This window comes from Rhagoletis zephyria, unplaced genomic scaffold (genome assembly GCF_001687245.7).
Source record: "Rhagoletis zephyria isolate East Lansing unplaced genomic scaffold, Rhagoletis_zephyria_1.1 Rzeph_scaffold_00706, whole genome shotgun sequence".
Classification (NCBI taxonomy): Eukaryota; Metazoa; Arthropoda; class Insecta; order Diptera; family Tephritidae; genus Rhagoletis; species Rhagoletis zephyria.
The window spans coordinates 75,530-94,881 of record NW_016157790.1 but is presented as its reverse complement, the minus strand read 5'-3'; the positions used below and the strand labels follow the sequence as shown (position 1 = coordinate 94,881).

Here is a 19,352-nt window from a genome sequence, read left to right as displayed (position 1 = left end):
TAGATTTTAACAGTTTTATCTGGAGTTTGGCCATACTTTCTTAGCAGAATTCGACCCGTTTTTATAAATTTTATAAAGCATTTACGCGAGACAATCATTAAGTATTTCTTCCAAAAAGACGCACCTAGAATCATCTAGTTGGTAAACAATATTTGACTAGAGAAAAAAATTTTGTTGGTCAAAACTAATTACCTACGCGTGACTATGAATAGAAATTAGACATCCATTAATAGTGCTGAAGTACTTATTCGCCACTTTAAGAATAATCAGTATATAAAATAAGGACACGTTTTCCGGGTAATTTATGTAGATTTACATTTCATTATACATTTTGTAAAAAATTGCAATTGAAACGTTTTCTGTCCCATATGCCACTAACATAAATATGGTCACCGTACCTATAACAGAAACTTTAGATAGGCTTGAGAAAATTTAAAAAAATAAAAAGGTTCTCTCATCTTTCGATTAAGTTTTATCGATTGTCCTTCCAATGTTTTTTGTAATAATTTTTATGAATATTTTCATTTTTCCAAACATGCATTACGTAGCAAGTATACATATTTTTGCATCAGAAGAAATAAAAGAAAATTAAAGACAAAATCAACACTCTTTATTCACGGTGATAATTTCGATGGCGCAGGGATCAGCTTGAAGATTGCGAATACACTCACTTTCCGTATCGATTTCACTCTCGCTGACACCTTCAGACGGTATACATTCTACACACTCACCCTCTCCTTCTTCTTCTTCAGCCTTTCCCACAAACAGAATACTTCGCTGAAGTGTCAACTCAGTTGGCGCAGTACTCAGCGAACAGACAGACACCTCCGAATCGGATAATGGTAATGGCACTGGTTCCTGTGGCAGCTGTGCATAATCATAGTAGCAAATATGTTGGGCAAACCATTGGGAAGGTAGCACATCAACAAACACAGCTTCATCGCGCTCCGACTCGATCTCTCCAGCCACCTCTTCCCCATTACCTTCAACTCCTTTTTTAATCTTATATGCCATGCCGGGTGTTTGAAAAAATCCCATTAGCATATACCGTTGATCGAAGCTAAAAACGCCTGGGCCTTGTGGGTACTCATTATCCCAGTTGCCATGTAATATCGTTGAATGATCTTCATTGCCGAAAAATATTTGAAAAGGACCAACACGAAAACCCAGACGCCAAGTGCCTTTGAAGCGAAGTTCCCCGCAATCGCTGGAGTTGTAGCAGTAAACACCAACGCCGTGTCGCAGTCCCCGGTACCAGTTGCCCATGTAGTAATCGCCATTAGCATATTTGTAGCGGCCTTTGCCGTGCTTCATGTTCTTGCGCCAGCAACCTTCATACATGCTGCCATCAGGATAGATGAACATGCCGCGACCAGAGCGATGTCCTGCAACAGCAATAGTCTTTTTAATTATTTTTTACTTTGTTATTTATTATTTTTACAACCGCAGCGATAGGATCCATAATAGCGAGAACCGTCCGTAAACACATACAGGCCTGTACCGTGGCGTCTTCCCTGACGATATTGTCCATCGTATTGATCGCCATTCGGGAGGATTGCCCAGCCGCGACCGTGTCGATGACCAGTTGCGTTACGACCGCCAATATATAACTATCCAAAAAAAAATTCAAATCAGGATTGATCTCTGATTTGTTGGTGAAACGCTCCACACTTACTCCAATATTTAGGCGCTCTGCCTCTTCTTCGGCTGCGGTCATTTCTGACTCGGTGGATACATCGGAGACACTCATTGGAATGCTTTTTTATTTAACTCTTTCAAAAACGTATTATATGTGTATATTAATATAATCTTAAATGTATTAAATGAACGTTTTGACGTTAACATCGAAGACAATCAGAAAATATTTTTTTTTTTTTTTTTTAATTATTATGAAACAGGGGAAAATGGACTGAGCGACAGAATAATTGGCATCAAAACGCATGATTCATGAATCATAATCAAAACACACATCAGTAGGTTGGAACTCGATCATCAGGGCCGAAGAAAATAGGCAAGAAAAAATCCATTTTAAGCGCTTAGATAAGCACTAAAACATTGGAAAATATGCTTGCAAAACAACAAAATTGAGTGTGCAGTTTAATGCTTTTTCAAGGCGTATTTAATAAGGTGGTGGTGCTAGGGGAAAAACGCTACATGGTCAACAGAATTCAATTTAACTTGATTTAACACAAATTAGAGAAGCTCGGAAAAACACTTAACAAAAATTTGGCCACCAAATATTTATTATTTAGCTCATTTTTGATAATTTTTGAGGGCGCTGAAATACCAAGCTCACTATTGAGCACTTACGAGTTATTTGTCGCATAGGAATGCAGTTAGAGAAAAATTTCCGATTTGCAATACAAAATATAGTATAATAAAAATTACACATACAGATGTAAGTTTAACCAAAATTTGCAGATATTTTGCTGAATGCTTTCGCCATCAAAATCATATTTCTATGTTTTTCAGTCATATTTGATCATTATTTTGAGTTAAATTTTTTCGCCGCTGTGGTGTAGTGGTTAACACTACGATTCCGCAAAGCCTTCGAGCCTAATTTCCGACAACATCAAAAATATAAAAAAGGGGTTTTCCAATAGCGGTCGCCCCTCGGCAGGCAATGGCAAACCTTCGAGTGCATTTCTGCAATAAAAAACAGCTTTTCATAAAAATACTATCGCTGTTCGGAGTCGGCGTAAAACTGTAGGTCCCCCACCCCTTTATGTGGCAACATTTAGGCGCACGCCACAAATCGGAGGAAAAACTTGGTCAAACACTAATATACATATTGTGTAAGCGCCAATCTATTATTATTAATGTGAATTGAGCGTTTTATTTTGAAAGTGGCATAAGTCACTTCATACCTCAAATGACCGAATTTATGTGTAAATTATTCTATCTTCATAAATTAATGTCAAAACGTTTTACCTTACGCTGAAGAAGTTAATCGAATAACCGACTGGTTGAGATACAAATAACCGGGCATTCAAGCACAAGAGATATGAAATGATAATGCAACTTTCAAAATTAACGCCTCCATTTCAGATTTAATTTTTTAGATTACACCGTGCGATAAAAACCAAACATTTTTAAAACACACGAAAAAATCAATATAATCACAAAACTAGGAGCCAAATATAGTATAACGGCGTTTTTAATTTTTCTCTTTGATGTCTCGATTTTTTTTTGAGGAAATTTCTAGGATATGTTTGAATTAAAAAATTATTTAAAAGATTCGGTGCATTGTAGAGAAACAATATGGGTATCAATTAAAAGGAATAATTCTGTAGAAATTCTTGGAAATTTCCAATGTTTATTTTTGCAAAAAATATAAGTCAAGGACTAATACGCAAACTACCACATCCTCGAATTTCGTCCTTCTAACTTTATTAGTTTTAGATAAAAAAAATTTCTGAACTAAAAACAACTTTAACTTCTTCAAAAGGCCTTCGGAAGTACGTCCTACAAAAGCTCTTCTGGAAGCTCTTCCTTGAGTAGCGAAAGCAGAAGCCCTCAAATTTGTGCCACTTCGTACAAAAAATGAAGGAGAAAGGAATGACTTTCAGAAAGGCCTTTTGGAAGAGCCGTGTACATTTGCAGGAACTTGCACCTTTTTGGCATTTGCTTTAAGATACTAAATTAGATTTTAACCAAATAAACTAAACAGAAAGAACGTAGACTCACCAGATATTGCTCAACATATTAGAAAAAATGTCTCATTCTCGATTTTCAACTACTAATGCTTTTTTTTTTCAAAGCAAAAATCTGCTAAAAACTTGATGGGTATTTGATGGGCATTGACCTTCATTAAAAAACCAAGACAATTTAAATGTGGCGGTCCTGGTGTCCCGGACAGTTTGCTTAAATCAGGACAAATCCTGGAAAACCAGGACGTCTGGCAGCCCTATGCTAGGGAAAGGGATATTTCCATACCCCATATACACAAACGTATATTTTTAAACAAGACCTTCTTGCAGAGAATTTATTTAATTTGTAAAAGCCGAAAAATAAACATTTTCTTAGTAAATAAATTCAAAATTTGTATGGCTCAGTTTATTTCAAACGTTTTTTCTTTTGTTTTGAAAAAGTATTAAAATTAAATTGAGTGAATAAAAGTAAAAGAAGCAAGTTTGAACCATGATAAAAACATAGCAAGGTAGAACCGTTCTCTCAATTTGTCGGCCATGATTTTTTTTTAAGTTTGCCAACATTTTAAAATCATATAAAAGTGAAAATAAAAAATTGAAATTGTTCGAAATTGTTGTTGCTTGAGATTGAAAATGAAAATGTGTGTGTGAGTTTGTGAGTAAATTTAAAAATTAAATTGTTTGGAAACGTCAAGAATTTTAAAAGTGACTCTCAGCGGTTCTACCTTACTATATTTTTATCATGGTTCGAACAGCGTCAAATTGAAAATAAAGGAGCACGAATGTTGATGTGAAGCAAAACTCTCTGGGAAAACCATACCTGTAATTATTGTACCATGACGCCGCAAGCCAGTTTCGAGTTACGCACCTAAACAAATTAGACGGAGTGCGGAAAGAAACGGAGCGCGTTTATATTAGGTTGGGCTGTTAAAGTTTTTGTAACAAAATATTTTATTAATTATATTAATGTATGTATATGTACCGTTCTTGGAGTGTATAGAGTATATAGTCAACTATCGAATGCGAGTTTACTGTGAAAACGGTGCTAAAGTTCTACCCTGGAATGCAAATTTCCGATTTTACAACTGTTTCGTCGCATTTTGCAGTTGCTGACCAGGTACAAATACAAACTTTTTTGACTCGAAGCAGAACAATTGCAAGTAAGCGCGCTTCTATTGATTACAATACTAGGGGAAACCAGTTACGAATCGGAAAATTTAATGCATCGCAGAGCCTAAAGCAGGGATCACACGATTTGTACATATTGGCAGTCACGGAGAGGTGTTGTCTATACATTTTTTTATCGAGAATGAGTTCACTGCAAGAAGAACTTTCCAAACAACGCCACTCTGTAACTGTAAAAATATACAAATCGTGTGATTCCTGCTCCTTAAGCACTTATTTGACTTAAGGCGGTAAAATGCATAAACTGACCGAAACTCATAAGCCAAGCTCCCATCGATGCTACATAGATTTTTAACCAACTTCAAAAACAGGAGGAGCTTATCAATTCGTCGGAATATATAGTTTTTTTTTTTTTTTTAAATATATACGTATGTAGATCTTATCGTTTAATGTAGTTTCTTAATACAATTGTTTATTAACAATCAGACTTATGAATATAAGTAATATAATTTGAAAGTGCTCTAAACGTATGTACATTTACCTATGTATATGTTTGCACTTACAAATAAGAATTTTTGGTTTCAAGTTAACGAGAGAAAATTTAAAAAAGAAAAAACTGATTTATCTATGTATCGTAAAAGAAACTTGCCAAAGGATAACGTATAACCATCGCCATTAAGGTGCATATAACCTGTAGACCCATCAAAAATTGTGTAACGACTCTTTCGTGCACCGGACCAAAAACAACCAAAACAAAATTGATCAACGTAAAATTGTTGGTGATCACTCGTCCATCGCTTTCTTCCTGCCACGAGATCAGTTTCGCCGTTTTGAGCGCACGTACCATTAGCAAGCCTAGTATGTTCAGTTCTTTCGGATGAAACTCTGTAGTGCTTATGTGCAGTAGGTCGGTCTTAGAGTCGTATTTCGGTAAACGATGGCGTGGACATGGCACGAAATGAAATAATTGCGGCACCGAATACAAAAAGTTGAGGATTTGCGGAATGAAGAGTAACAATAAGGTTTTACTAAAGTGTCCCAGTATACCGACGACAGCAAAGGTCATGCCAGCAAAGTAGCAGTAAGTATCGCCGACAAATACTTGGGATGGATACCTGCAATAAAATTTGTTTGTCCAGTGAAAGGTTAAAAATATACATGTTATATATACATATGAGGTAGATTATAATATTGTAAAGTATTTACTATATATAGAGGATTTGTTGAAGTAATTAAATACCTATACACAGAAGTTGAATAATCAAAAATCAATACGCATACATACTAGCGTCCGCCTTTTTTCCAAAATCGGTTTTCGAGTTATTCGTAAAATTCCAATTTAAAAAAAAAAAACGGTTCCCGAGTTTGAATTAAAGAAAAGCCCGTATAAACCGCTTTTATTTTATAAAGTTTTCATACAGTCAAAATGCTTATGCAAAATCGCCCTGTTCATCCCCAAATAACCTACAATACAAGGTGCAATCCCGTATTCCTCGGACTCGGACTAGTAAAACTGTCAAAAAATAAAAATTCGCTCAGAGCGAGAGAGCAACATTGAAATGTACGGGATCGCTTTCTAGTAAAAAATGGTAACTTCTGTCAACTTCAACATAACCTCCAAATTTTGGTTGTAGATTGTTGCTTATTTTGTATGTAAACACATCCAGCTCACACATGTAAATAACCAAAAATACTTGCACTTTTCTTTTGTTTACAATTTGGTTGCCAAACACACTACAGCTGATCGTTTGACACATTTACCAGCAAAAAATTCTCGGACTAAAACTCGTAACTTCTGACAGAGAGAGGAACCGTATTTACTCTCTTTTTGGTCCTCTCAATAGTCAGAGAACCGAGTACGGGATCGATTTCCAGTGGAATCGCACATACAAACTGAATTTCTCCCATTAGAATGTGTTTGTGGTGTAAGAAATTAAGTTTGTATGGGAGATTCCACGCTCACTTTTTCAATAACTCCAACTTTTATCCACGAGTTTGGCGTTGAAATTATATATCTCTGTACTAAGTTGCAGCACTCTACGATGAATACTTTCAGAGATATGGTGCGGGAAAACTTCAGTTTGTATGGGATGTGCCACGCCACCTTGATATATCGGAATTATTTTTCTTTCTATTATCATCCTTTGAGGGTCTGGAGTCGATGTCCAAAATTTCAAAAATATCGGTACAGCTGTTCTCGAATTTTTCGATTAGACAAAAAAAATGGAAAAAACGGCTTTCAAAATACATATTAGTGTAGATAACGAATGAAATACATTTTTTAATTAAATGTATCCTATGGAAAAGTGTTTATGAATATTTTTTAAAAGAATTGCACATTTGAAATTAATTTCAAGTATTTTCCAAAAAATTGGAAGCATTCAAACGTGAAATTTTTTTCTTTCATTTTTCAACATGAATAATAAAAAACCAGAGCCTTTTTAAAAAATCGCCTCGATAGATCGACGCAAAATTTAATTATCTTTTATAAAAAGAAAAAAAATAAACTTGAAATCGGTTCATATTTGGGCTCTCAAAATTCGTTTGTCCACAGCAACCGTTTTTGCCCCACTGTGCGTCCCTACAGTGTTAAGGCTCTGTTATGCATACTTGGCATTGCATGCACTGCTATACCATTTTTACGTAGAAATCAAAAACCAACAGACTTCTACGTATGTAGTGCTGTGCGTTCGATAACCGATTACACGCGAGGCTCATTTAACAGATTTCTTATGTGACAGCTCTCAAGCCATGCCAAGTATGCATAACGGAGCCTTTACTTAGTCGGGTAGGGATGTAGGTGCGCACACCTACCTTGTTGGTTATTTGTGTGTTCACCTTTGGTCAGACTTAAAGAAGGGTCTTTTAAAGCCACAATAAAGACGAATTGTGAATGGATGGATTTCGCCGACCTAAACGGGGTTAGATCGCCGAAACAACAGCCCTTGGTCGGGTAAAACCCAAGTCATTCCGGTACGTAGAACAGGCCCAACTTCGCTCTGGCTATTGCAGCAGGCTAAACTCTTACTTGAGTAGAATCAACGAGGATGTGCCCAACCAAAGCCCAACATGTGGAGAGTCGCCACATGACTCCCGGCACCTCTTCACATGCCCTGAGATTTGTATTTTAAAAATGTTTTTCGATTCCAAGAGTATGCAATTGTATATAATGCAAAATCGGGGAAAATGTCCCAAGCAGAAAATAAATTGCCAAATGACCCACCAGAAAAAAATCTTATGTTTTTATCACGGACCCGAAAGTCGTGGGAACGAACGGGTTTTGATTAGGGATGCAAATTTTCAGAGCCAACATCGATACATCGATATTTCGATGTATCGTAAACACTAACAGCGATGCCGAAAAAAATCGCCCCAAAACTATCGATACATCGATATTTTCCGATGTTTCTCTTTTTTAATAAGTATGTTACAGGTACTTCATGATTTGCAGGTTTTTACAGGAAGCTTTTAACGTACGCCACCTTCCATAAGGTTTATTAATGGCGAAAACCGCTTAACCTGTAAAACCTGCAAATCCTGAAATACCTGGAACTGACTTAATGCTTGTTAAAATTTTAAGAAAAACCTAGTGTCCATCTAAACTGCTACACTGTTAACATTTCAATGGGTGGTTTTTTGAATTTAATTAGATTTCCTTGCAATGTCGTAATACATTTGCTGTTTACGCGCAGATAATACTTACACTCACCTTAAGTCGTGTTGAAATACTGTAACTACGTCATGGAAATCGCCTATGTTCAACGTTGCCAATTGCTTTTATTAAGTGCAGGGCTGCCATCACCCGTAATACGCTTACCCAAAGGGCTCTGTCCCACGGTCAGTAATTATCACGATATTTGGATCGCGATCCATATTGATGGATTGATGGATCGCGCACGAATGCTACATGTTCAATATTTAGCGCGTCAGTATTTGCATATTTTTTTTGCTGAACGCTTATTATGACGCAAGAAAATATTTTTATTTTGTACGGATAATTTACAGATAATACATTTATTATTTATGACAATTATTTTAAGACTTGTTCAATTTGTTTTGAAAGATTTTAAGCCCCGAGAGTGAAGGCAGAGCCGATGTTTACATTATGAGAGTAAAAGATGTACTGAAGAAATGTATGGATCGCGTTTTGAAAGTGCTACACGTTCAATATTTATTGACGGTATTGCGATCCGCGATCCAGATTTCAAAATTTTTAGAAATTTTGCGATATGGATCACGATCCATCAATACTGCATACTACACCGTCAATAAATATCGCGATACTTGGATCACGTCAATAAATACTGACCGTGTGACAGAGCCCAAAGAATATAACATAAAGATGTGAACGCAATGGCAATTTTGAACCGAAACTAAAGTCGATGTTTAAAACATCGTTAAAATTGACATCGATATATCGCCAATTTTACGATGTTGAGTAATTTTCAAATATCGATGGTAAACATCGGTTTATTGGCCGATGTTATCGATGTTTCAGAAACATCGATGCATCGTTTGCATCCCTAGTTTTGATACGAGTATTTGTTTTTCGATACCTACTGAGTACTTGGTGCGAAAGTATCGAGTATCATACTTGTATCATTTCATCCCTAAACAGCTGATATAGCACATCTTATTCGCAGACTGGAAAAGAAAATTTTCGTGGGTGTGTTTTCTATTTGGTCGCCGTAAGAAAGCATTGCAAACTAAAAATCGCGTAGTTTATATTAAATTTTTTTTAGTTAAGACTACATACATATGCATGTTGAAAGTTTTTTGGCTTGTGTTTAACAACTTATGAACCACAAATGATAAATGTTTCAACGCAGCGGAGGAAATGCATCATTTCGCATCGCAACAAACCATCAATTTCCACCAGGAACTGCTGCATCCCTTATTGGCATCGGGATGCCGGAGCCTCAAAATCCACCCACAGCCGCAGGAAGAGCAACGTTTAGCAAAAAGTTACTACTAACATTGTTGGTGCTAGTTCAAGTATGCTTCATTTCGTGTCTGTGGTTATTGCAGGCAGGCGGAAGCATTAAAACCAGAATTAATCAGATAACAATACTGAATGATGGCGATACCAATGTTTTAGCTGTTATGCCTCGCGCTGCAGCATTGCATAATATAAGACGAGTCAATTTTATAACAAAAACCAAAGCGTTTGGCTTGGCCAATAGTGCACCAGATAAAAGCACAATACTCAAGTATGATATTCCGCCAGCTGTGATGGGAAATGGTCAATCAGGGAAGGCGAACAATTTTAGAAAAGACTTTTACCGCAAAACAATCAGACTGAATAAATCTATAGACCTTATAAATAAAACTGGGCTAGTGGCTGAGCAGGACCACGAAGTTTTCTGGTGCTTCCGTGAGGGCAGCTTTGACGAATACTCTACGCGGCCGAATGGTGATACATCACAAAGTGACGAACTATTTAGGGGAGAGGAGGACACAGAATGCAAGTGCCGCACCGGTTGGCATGGGCGCGACTGTGGCCAACCGGAGATAATATGGCGTGCGCTCCTAAAGGCAAAATCACAAGTACGACTGCGTAAACCAAGCGATACAGTAGACTCGAATCAGTTAGTTTATTTACTAGAAGGCAATTTCTTCAATTTAGATTTGTTAGATTTACAAATAAGTGCACTCACCGATATAGTAGATTTTTTTATAATATTTGTTAAGCAAACTCACGGCAACTTAAAGCCATTAAAACATTGTTTAAAAGAAAAGCTGGCAGCAAGCAAATATCTGCTTTTCTTATGTGACAATCAATATTTAACAAAAAATGGCAATTGCACGACTGAAAAGGCGTATGAATACTTTCGTCAGCAAATGGGACTAAAGCAGCTCCCATTGGTAGTAAAGCCAACGGATTTGCTGCTTTATACTAATGATCGTGTGTTGCCATCCCGACAGGCGCTGCAATTCCTTAAATATTATGCAACGGATGTGCGTAGTATTCCTTTTCGGCTGAAGTATGTCGTTTATGGGTTCTATTGGCAACATCCCGAGCAAACTCAGCTAAATGGTTTTGTAAGTTCCTTTGTCCACGTGGACAAGACGGGCATCAGTGGCAGAGATCCATCAGATATAATGCAACGAATTCTTAAAGAAAGCACTCAGCCGCCACTTTTTGTTATCGGAGATCTTAACCATTTTGGTGGGTGGCTATGCAAATACTGCCAGCAGCCAGAAGAAATAGTCGCCGAATTGCACGCGGAGTCAAAGTTCTCAAGCCAAGTGCAATTTCCTAATGCGGTACTCAATATTGACGTGGCTTATTTGCAAAAGCTTATTGCCACCGGAATATATGTTGATGGGAAGACGCAACTGTTGCGCATTCGTCGGTATTCGGATAAATACTACTCCCCCGCAATAGCAGAAGCAGAAAAGGCGAAGTTTGGAAATCTGCTGGTAAATTTATATGAGTCCTTTGATGACGAGATTGAATATGAGGCTAGGGATTATTAATTAACAAAGCTGTAGAGCGGAGCTCATGCGATCAACTATAACTAAAGTTCTACATATTCTTCTATAAGCATATACATGCCGGCCTCATTGAAGCTAATGTTAAAGACACCACTATTTGTTTTCCCAAAAAAAAAAATCGTATTTTTGGGGTAGCAAAAGCTCTATCACGGATGCATACGAAGTTACTTATGTGTATGTATGTACTATATAGATATTGTGCCTAAATAATTTTTAAATTGAAAAATATGCAGAATATTCTTTGCAAATGAAATAAAAATACGCCAATTAAAACGAAGTTAAAATACGCCCAAACCATAATAAAAAATGTGCATTAAATAAAGTATATATATGTATATGTGTAGTTTTGATGTCACCACTGATTAAACTTATTTAGATAAATGTTTAAGTCTTGTAAAAAAAAGTCGCAAATTGAGTAAAAAAGTTAAAGCTGTCGAAAAACAAATACATATATATATATATATATATATATATATATACGTCTATACATATTTATATTTACGATGTCCTTAATTAAAGCAGTGTATATTGAATAACACAAACACGAGCGATACATTTTTTTTCTTAAAAAAATTCAACCAATGCAACTATTTTCTCTAGGTGCCACAACTACATATCGTATCATATTTGAAAGAAAATGTAACTAGAAATTTAATTGAGAAATGTGTAAATTTTACGTGCGTTCCATATTAGAATCTTACATTTAACGAAAAATTATTTATGTATGTAGAGTTGATTTCAGTTCAAAGCTGCTGTGATAGAGTTATTGGGATCAAACTCCTACGTGAGGAGTGATATTTGTGTATATTTTTCAAAAACATATACATATGTATGTACATATGTTAATTATATTTTGTAAAGTATGTGTTTAAGAATGTAAACTCTTGAATTTGTTTCATCGTTTAAAGTACAAAACCGCGTACCGTCATTCCGCAAAACCGCGTAACTGACATTTGCTGCCAAAAATTGGATTTGAAATGCAATTGATTTATAAAAAATTTCAAAAAAATAAATTAAAAATTATAGTTTAAAAAACTAAAACCTCACTATTATAATTGCCATTCGTACTGTCATCAGGTATGTAACTTGAGAATAGAAATCGCTGCATCTTTTAGGCGCATCAATATTACATAGTTACATGCCGAGCTAATAAAAGGAAGGTAATAAAAAAGAGGACCATTAGGAAATAATTTATGTAACCTCACATACGCGGTTTTGCATTATCTTGATACGCGGTTTGGTATTTTGTTGATACCCGGTTTTGTACTTTAAACGACGGTTTGCTTCTCTAAAGTTGTTGCCTTGTGTAATCTGATTTTTAAGTCATTGAGTCATTAGTTATCGAGCGAAAAAAATGGTATTTTAATTTAGTCATTTATATTAGGACCTCCTAAACTAATTAAAAAATTAACTATTATACGTACCACTTTCGTATTTACCTAACAACAATGTCAATCGAAGATTATAGTATATCAAAGTAAGTAGTATATTAGGCTACTTACTTGGATATGAAAATGCAAAAAATATGAATGTATGTCGATGAATAAATAATGCTTCATTTTATGTAATATTTGCGTTTTTTTAAGAAGTGATTGTCATAGCATAGAAGTGATTGTCATAGCATGACCAAAGTGAGAGACCAAATATAAGATTTATGGCAGCTTTATTCTCTGGACCAAAATTTACGATTTAAATTTCAATATTTTATTTAACTTGCTATGTATGTAAATTGTTGGAGTCAAATGTTGCAATCAAAGAGCTGGAAATTTGAAACTTGCATAGCTTAGAACCCTATGGCAATACAATATGAAAGAATTCCTCTAGGTTTCGCAGGAGTGGAGATATTTGGGAAACCCTATTTATGATCCGATTTGGTTCATATTTAAAAATCTTGCTTTAAAAATATGTTTTATTACTATTAAGTTTTTTAAAGATACCTAGTTAAGATATTTGCGCGATTTTTTTTAAGTAGTTACAACCGCAAGAGATATCCGAAAATTTTGCGGGTGTAATGCCATTTTTTCAAATAACGCTAAAATAAAAAATAAAAGGTAGATAACTGTTGCATTAGGATCTACAGCTTTTTTAAATTTTGAAAAGTTCATGAGGAATCTAGGTCTCGCGTCCAGAGTTTTTACTTAATATCATTACTTATGGCATATTACTTACCTATTATATTTCCATAGCGCTAGCGAAACCGCCAAAAACGGCAGCATTAGATAAATGGAGAATTTATGACAATCCACTTGATGGCCAAGTGCCAGTTCAATAAAATTGTAACATAAAACGGATACACCAATAACAAGTGATTGGCCCACCTCTAATCCATTTATACCCGCCAAGATATTTATTGCGTTCGTACAGAAAACGGCAAGCATACCCATATATATGTAATAAAAAACACCTGAAAATAAACATTTTAAGTGACTTTGGTGGTTGTTTACTGCTAATTTACGTTACCAATGTCCAGAGAATAGCCTAACAGTGATCTTGCAAACTTTGGCATAATAACGGTTGTAATGTTATAATTCACATAATAGACCATAAGTAATGGCAGGGTGGCGATTGTGGGCAGCATTAACTTGTGACGCCAGCGCAGATCCAATACATCATCAGCAAAACCCAGAAGAATCATACAGCAAATAGACAATAATGCTGCGATCATTTCGGCAAACTGTAAGAAATATTTTAACAAATTGAAAAATTGAAATTGTGTTTGCAAAACTACCTCCTCATGTGGAAAAGTTGAAGGTTTCGCGCCTGTTTTTACGTCTAGCAGCGCTGCCTCCTCGAATGTAAAAGGAATCGGTATGAAAAAGAACATCGCCACCAGAAAAGCGCAACCAATTAAAACGCCAAAAGACTCAGGTCTAATAAGCGTGTGAGGATTTAAGTACTTTAAACGTTAAAACTTATATTACTTACATCTGCGGCTGATCTCGCTTACAAAGATCTTTACCGTACAAATTGGCTTTGATAAATACGTCCTTGAACCGTGGAATCATCCTCACGGTTAAGAGATAAGTACATGTGGCAATGAAGCCACTGATAGCAATAGTAAAGCCACTCATTTATGGCAGTTTGGTAGTAAAAATTCGTGCTTTGAAAGTACTGCGTTGATTCAACTAACTACTAATTTAATTACAAGTTCGAAAGAACGTACGTGGACAAAAGAAAAGCCAAATGAACCTACAACAATCCAATTCCATCAGAGCGGGGACTGAGAGGAAGTGATAACAATTATGTCAAAATCAGCTGTGTTCAAGAACCAGAAAGAACAATCGATAGAACGAAATTATCGATATTTGTTACGCTGGTAAGGCAGTGCGAATTGAACATACCCTAGAAAGCAAACAACTGCGGTAATAACTGTTGTCTGCTTCCACTTGTTTCCGGTATATGAACCTTTTAAATCTACTGTCCAATTCTTTATTTCAAATTTTAAATGCATGCAATGCTTAAAGATTTAAAAAGTTGTACTGTAACGAACACTTTGTAACACTCCAATTACGAATTAAACATTCATTGCCGCTTATTACATTTCTACATGAAAATTTGTAGAAGATTCGATACAGATTTGACTCATTCGAATGAAGCTTTAACGCAGAGTTATATGGTAAATCATGTCGATTGGGCCAGTCGGAAAACATGGCAGTTCGACAAACTCAGTGGTGCAGCAGGTCGACGTAATCGGACATTCACGACACTTTCTCTCACTGGACGTTTTTTAGTAATAACTCGACTCCAGCGCCACCTGGTGGCTCCTTTTTGAAAAAGTATTGCTCTTACCTCTACCAATAAATAAAATAAAACGTTTAGTAATAACTCGACTCCAGCTCCACGTGGTGTGTGAAATTGTGAACTGAAACTATACAGAGATCCTCTAAAACACACACACAACGCCCAATTTTCAAATAGTCCCACTTCTCTCCATGAGTATTCCATTGCTTTCATATATCTCCATACCATGTTCGATTTTTTTTTAGCTTATAACCATTCTTGGAAATTCTACAGTAGGTGTGCGAAATTCCAAAGAAAAAATCGGTTTAGCCAGAGAATGTTTTTATAAACCCGACGAAATCCTTGACTGGGGTACCGGGAGGGGAACGGTCCATGACGGTAGGAAGTGTAGTTTGGAGTTCGGGTTAAAGTCTCACACTGGCGGGGTTAGGCTTTCGATGCTTCCTCCTCGTAAAATAAACATGCGCAGTAAAGAGTTAACTATTTTAATCGACGATTAGTTTTATATCAACTTTTGTGAACTTCTGTTTATGTGTTTTTGTACCACCGCTATTGGTTACAACAATTTTAAGCTATAATAAACAATTTTTAGTGAGTAAATTATTGGTTTTGATTTTTTTTTTTGTATAGGCCCCCCTTAATTTCTTTCTGGCTACGCCCATGCGTATAACGCTACTTAACAACTCAGTAAAAATACCAACAAAAACACTTGTGCTTTAAGTAGACTGAAATTAAGCTTATTTATGAATGTAAGTACATGCAAAACATTAAATAAAATGTCTGCATGTACTATTGTGCGTATACTACAATGACTTTATTTCGAATTAGTATAGTGTGGGTGAAGAATTGCCGGTTATAAAAGAGTTAAAATTTTTTACGGTTAAACGCTGATCATTTCCTAGTTGCTCATGCATTATCGGATCACATGCCTCGTATAGTTCAGCATATTTTAATATTTTGGAAACTAATAAAAAATCGAACCACTATTAGGATAACATGTCGGCTGGCGGTGTGTTAGCTGAGGTGCTTAAGCGGCAAGTGAAGTGATTATTGGGGTCGTTCCGGCAGCTACCCCTTCTGTAGTCTGTTTAAGCAAATAGTATCTATTAGCTATTGACAAAACAACTTCTCTCGAGTGAGGTCATTTTCTCTTCAAAGTAGTAATTCATTGAGTTCTCGAATGATATTTTTATATTTAGTTATTCATAAAAAGATAAAAATTTCAAATTTTTAAATCAGAGATCCTTAAAATTTACTCAAAATTCCAACCTACAGAAAGCACAGCGGTTGTTTTGTCAAAAGTCCACAGATATTATAGCTACGGTGACCATATTTATGAAAGCCGAATACGGGACAAAAAATTATTTTGCAACTTTTTTTTTGTCCACACTGTTTTCCCTGAAAGGGTATCCTTATAGTAACATCACAAATTTGTAGTATAATTTTCTCGAGATTTTTACCCCATAAAATTTGTTAAAAAAATTCGTTAAATTTTAGTATCAGAAAGTGCAATTTTAAGTCGGTAAGGCTTACCACTAATTGTTGGCAATTTTGTTTTTTTTTTTTTTTTTTTTGTTGACAGTGTTACGCTTTTTTTCATACAAATTATGTATGTATGTTCGGCCTTCTTTTTTGAAAGAGAAGCAAATGAGCAGCACTTTCAATTCGCACTTTATTAAACTCATTTTCAATGAGTTACAAAACTGCAACCCAATTTTTTTTCTAAAGATTCTAATTAAAACGTTTGAAATTTTGGTGAAACATTGCACAATTAATTTTATAGTTTTTCTCAGGAAAAGAGCTTTACTTTAATAAAATAAATAAATAATAAACATTATATAAACTAAAGAAAAATAGCCACAACTTACTAAAACGTCGGGTCTCAATTTATATTTTGGTCACTGTATGTATTCTTCGATTCGAATCACAGGCATTCAGATTAGAAATTAATAACTGTTTATAAAGAAAATTGTCATTATATACCAAAATCACTTAAAACTCGTTCATAGGCAAGCCATTTAAATGAGCTGTTAAGGCTTCGGAGCGCCGAATACGGGATAAATACAGGACATTAAAAGAAATACAGAACATTTGGCGTCCCGTACAAAATAAATAAATTACCAGGACAATGGGTCAAAAAAGAGGACTGTCCCGTACAATACAGGACGGATGGTCACCGTAATTATCGCATTAGTCTCTTATTTCTAAACTATGATTGATTGAAATGTCCAATATGCACAACCACAGTTAAATGCCGAATTGGAAGATAGTTTCGCAAACAAGACTTTGGTTTGATACATTTTTGAACACAGACAGCCATACAAATTGCAACAGATTAGCATAACGTGTGGTCATAAGCAATAACCGCCTAAGTCGACTTAAGAAAAAATTGAGTTATATCTGCTATGGCATTCTGCAACTACTATTCCATGTGTATGTGAAATCCCCATCTCGCCAGCCAGGCTATTTAAAAATGTTTAAAACGGCTTTTCTGGAAATTCGGGTTTTCACTTTATTCTGATGGCTTATATTCAATACCCTCCAAAAACCCAGTAAAACTTGCAAGGAGAGAGCAAAATTTTGACATTTCATTCGGAGGATGGATCAATGCTTCGAGAAGCAAACAAATTTACTAGGAAAGAAAGTTGCATAAATTTTTATTTTTTCCAATTTCAATTTTTTATTTTTTATAATTTTTTGTATTTCACATGGCACGCTTTGATTTAGAAGANCGACACCGCTGTCGATATAGGAAATCCGACAGTGACTTCCACAAAGAAATTGAAGCGTATGTTGAAGAAAATCAGAATAAGAAGAAATATACGTTTAGGTCCTGTTTTCAATTCCACCTGAAATAATTTAAAAATCTTATTATGCTCGAAATGCAACCGTGGACGACAGTTGGCAGTGAAGCTTGCAAATGTTTGCTAATTCCTGTTCGCGCAAAACTTAGTAAGTTTCTCTCTTTGGGAGAGTAAGGTACCGTATTCTCTGAATTTTGTCACTGGCTAAAGGCTCTGTTATGCATACTTGGCATTGCATGCACTGCTATACCAAGAGCAGCTGATTTGATTTATTTTCAAATTATTTGGTCTCGAAAATGTCAAATATTTTTAATTTTTTCTCACAAAAATTCTGAATTGTTAAAATCCATTTGCATGTGAAACCTTTTTCCATACAAAACAAGCGATTGAATAGCAGCTTTTGGAACGTTCGCCCAACTCGGCAGCACGACCGCTGATTACTGGGCCTTGCAAAGGATGGATCAATGCTTCGAGAAGCAAACAAATTTACTAGGAAAGAAAGTTGCATCAATTTTTATTTTTTCCAATTTCAATTTTTTATTTTTTATAATTTTTTGTATTTCACATGGCACGCTTTGATTTAGAAGAACAAATTCAGAACAGTTGTTGACACTTTCGATACCAGAAGCAACAGCAAAATACACGCAAATGTTGTTTTTGCTCTACTGATACTACCTGTTTAATGTGCCTTGCATGCAAGTCAATTTCGGGTGACGCAAAAAAACAAATTCGACGGCATGCGTACCAAAACGCAAGCCTCGAATATTAGGTTAGCCTTTAAAAAAAAAATCGCCAGATTACCAATTCTTGACACTAATTTTACTTCTTTTCTAAAGTAACTTTTTTGTTGAATTTGCTGTTATTTCTTGCTTTTTATTCTTAGTGTACAATATAAAGTACTTTATTATCTTTTTCTTTGCAACATTTTGCAGAAGATATTTACAAATAATTTACTTTTCTAAATTAACACTCATATTGCCTACATAACTATACATACATATTTATATATGTATGTATGTATGTATGTACATACATACGTGATGATGGTGTAATTTGAATAAGTTCTGGCGTATATACTACGTATCGTCGCTTGGCGCGCAATGTCTCGTATCTGCCAAATGCAATGCCACGTATGAGATGGCATAGAAAAAAATGTATTTTGATTATCCTGTCTCAAGGCATTCCCTACTTCACAAATTTAATAGTAACATAGAAGCTCATATTTAGTAGTTAGCAAACCATTCAAACGTTTTGAAGAAAATAAGTTTCTTCGCTGTTTTGCGAAATTTTCCGAATATCTTATACGTGGTATTGCATTTGGCGGATATGAGGTTGTTGTTGTTGTGCATATGCATTTTCGAATGTTCTGGCTCATTCACTTTAATTGTACATACAAATGTATGTATTTATATATAGGCTTTTAATTAGGTATATTCGGTGTATTTTCGAGTGAGCCTTAAAAATCGTAAAGTTCCTATGACTATATGTTCTATACATATGTATGTATATAAGTTTGCTCTTAATGTTTTATATG

At 35.4% G+C, this 19,352-nt stretch overlaps 3 protein-coding genes across 5 annotated transcripts; 1 reads left to right on the top strand and 2 right to left on the bottom strand.

Moving 5' to 3' along the window:
* Positions 1-536: 536 nt before the first annotated feature.
* Rsph1 (Radial spoke head protein 1) lies at positions 537-2,617 on the bottom strand. Its single transcript, XM_017613725.1, has 3 exons — positions 1,676-2,617; positions 1,445-1,610; positions 537-1,385 (listed from the first exon to the last, which is right to left on the bottom strand). The coding sequence occupies exons 1-3, from the start codon at positions 1,748-1,750 to the stop codon at positions 601-603; spliced, it is 1,026 nt and encodes a 341-aa protein (XP_017469214.1). The 5' UTR covers positions 1,751-2,617; the 3' UTR covers positions 537-600.
* Positions 2,618-5,214: 2,597 nt separating this feature from the next.
* Positions 5,215-14,527, bottom strand: Alg7 (Alg7 dolichyl-phosphate N-acetylglucosaminephosphotransferase). Its single transcript, XM_017613724.1, has 5 exons — positions 14,199-14,527; positions 14,002-14,143; positions 13,734-13,947; positions 13,443-13,677; positions 5,215-5,890 (listed from the first exon to the last, which is right to left on the bottom strand). The coding sequence occupies exons 1-5, from the start codon at positions 14,342-14,344 to the stop codon at positions 5,401-5,403; spliced, it is 1,227 nt and encodes a 408-aa protein (XP_017469213.1). The 5' UTR covers positions 14,345-14,527; the 3' UTR covers positions 5,215-5,400.
* Positions 9,362-12,225, top strand: Mgat3 (beta-1,4-mannosyl-glycoprotein 4-beta-N-acetylglucosaminyltransferase). 3 transcript variants are annotated; one of them, XM_017613723.1, is made up of 2 exons: positions 9,362-9,463; positions 9,523-12,225. In XM_017613723.1, exon 2 carries the CDS (start codon positions 9,591-9,593, stop codon positions 11,253-11,255), a length of 1,665 nt encoding a protein of 554 aa, XP_017469212.1. In that variant the 5' UTR covers positions 9,362-9,463; positions 9,523-9,590; the 3' UTR covers positions 11,256-12,225. The 3 variants fall into 3 exon arrangements, with proteins under 3 accessions (XP_017469212.1, XP_017469209.1, XP_017469211.1); XM_017613720.1 differs by having other exon boundaries at positions 9,518-12,225; XM_017613722.1 differs by having other exon boundaries at positions 9,378-9,441; positions 9,518-12,225.
* Positions 14,528-19,352: the final 4,825 nt, after the last annotated feature.

What these genes read in the sequence shown, in the direction of transcription:
- Rsph1 (XM_017613725.1), bottom strand. Translation starts at nt 1,750, where the DNA reads ATGAGTGTCTCCGATGTATCCACCGAGTCAGAAATGACCGCAGCCGAA. An exon ending in CAGAGCGCCTAAATATTGGA is followed by an intron (nt 1,611 to 1,675) that starts GTAAGTGTGGAG and finishes TTTTTTGGATAG; the next exon opens with TTATATATTGGCGGTCGTAA. An exon ending in TTATGGATCCTATCGCTGCG is followed by an intron (nt 1,386 to 1,444) that starts GTTGTAAAAATA and finishes TTGCTGTTGCAG; the next exon opens with GACATCGCTCTGGTCGCGGC.
- Mgat3 (XM_017613723.1), top strand. Translation starts at nt 9,591, where the DNA reads ATGTTTCAACGCAGCGGAGGAAATGCATCATTTCGCATCGCAACAAAC.
- Alg7 (XM_017613724.1), bottom strand. Translation starts at nt 14,344, where the DNA reads ATGAGTGGCTTTACTATTGCTATCAGTGGCTTCATTGCCACATGTACT. An exon ending in CAACTTTTCCACATGAGGAG is followed by an intron (nt 13,948 to 14,001) that starts GTAGTTTTGCAA and finishes TATTTCTTACAG; the next exon opens with TTTGCCGAAATGATCGCAGC. An exon ending in AGGCTATTCTCTGGACATTG is followed by an intron (nt 13,678 to 13,733) that starts GTAACGTAAATT and finishes GTTTATTTTCAG; the next exon opens with GTGTTTTTTATTACATATAT.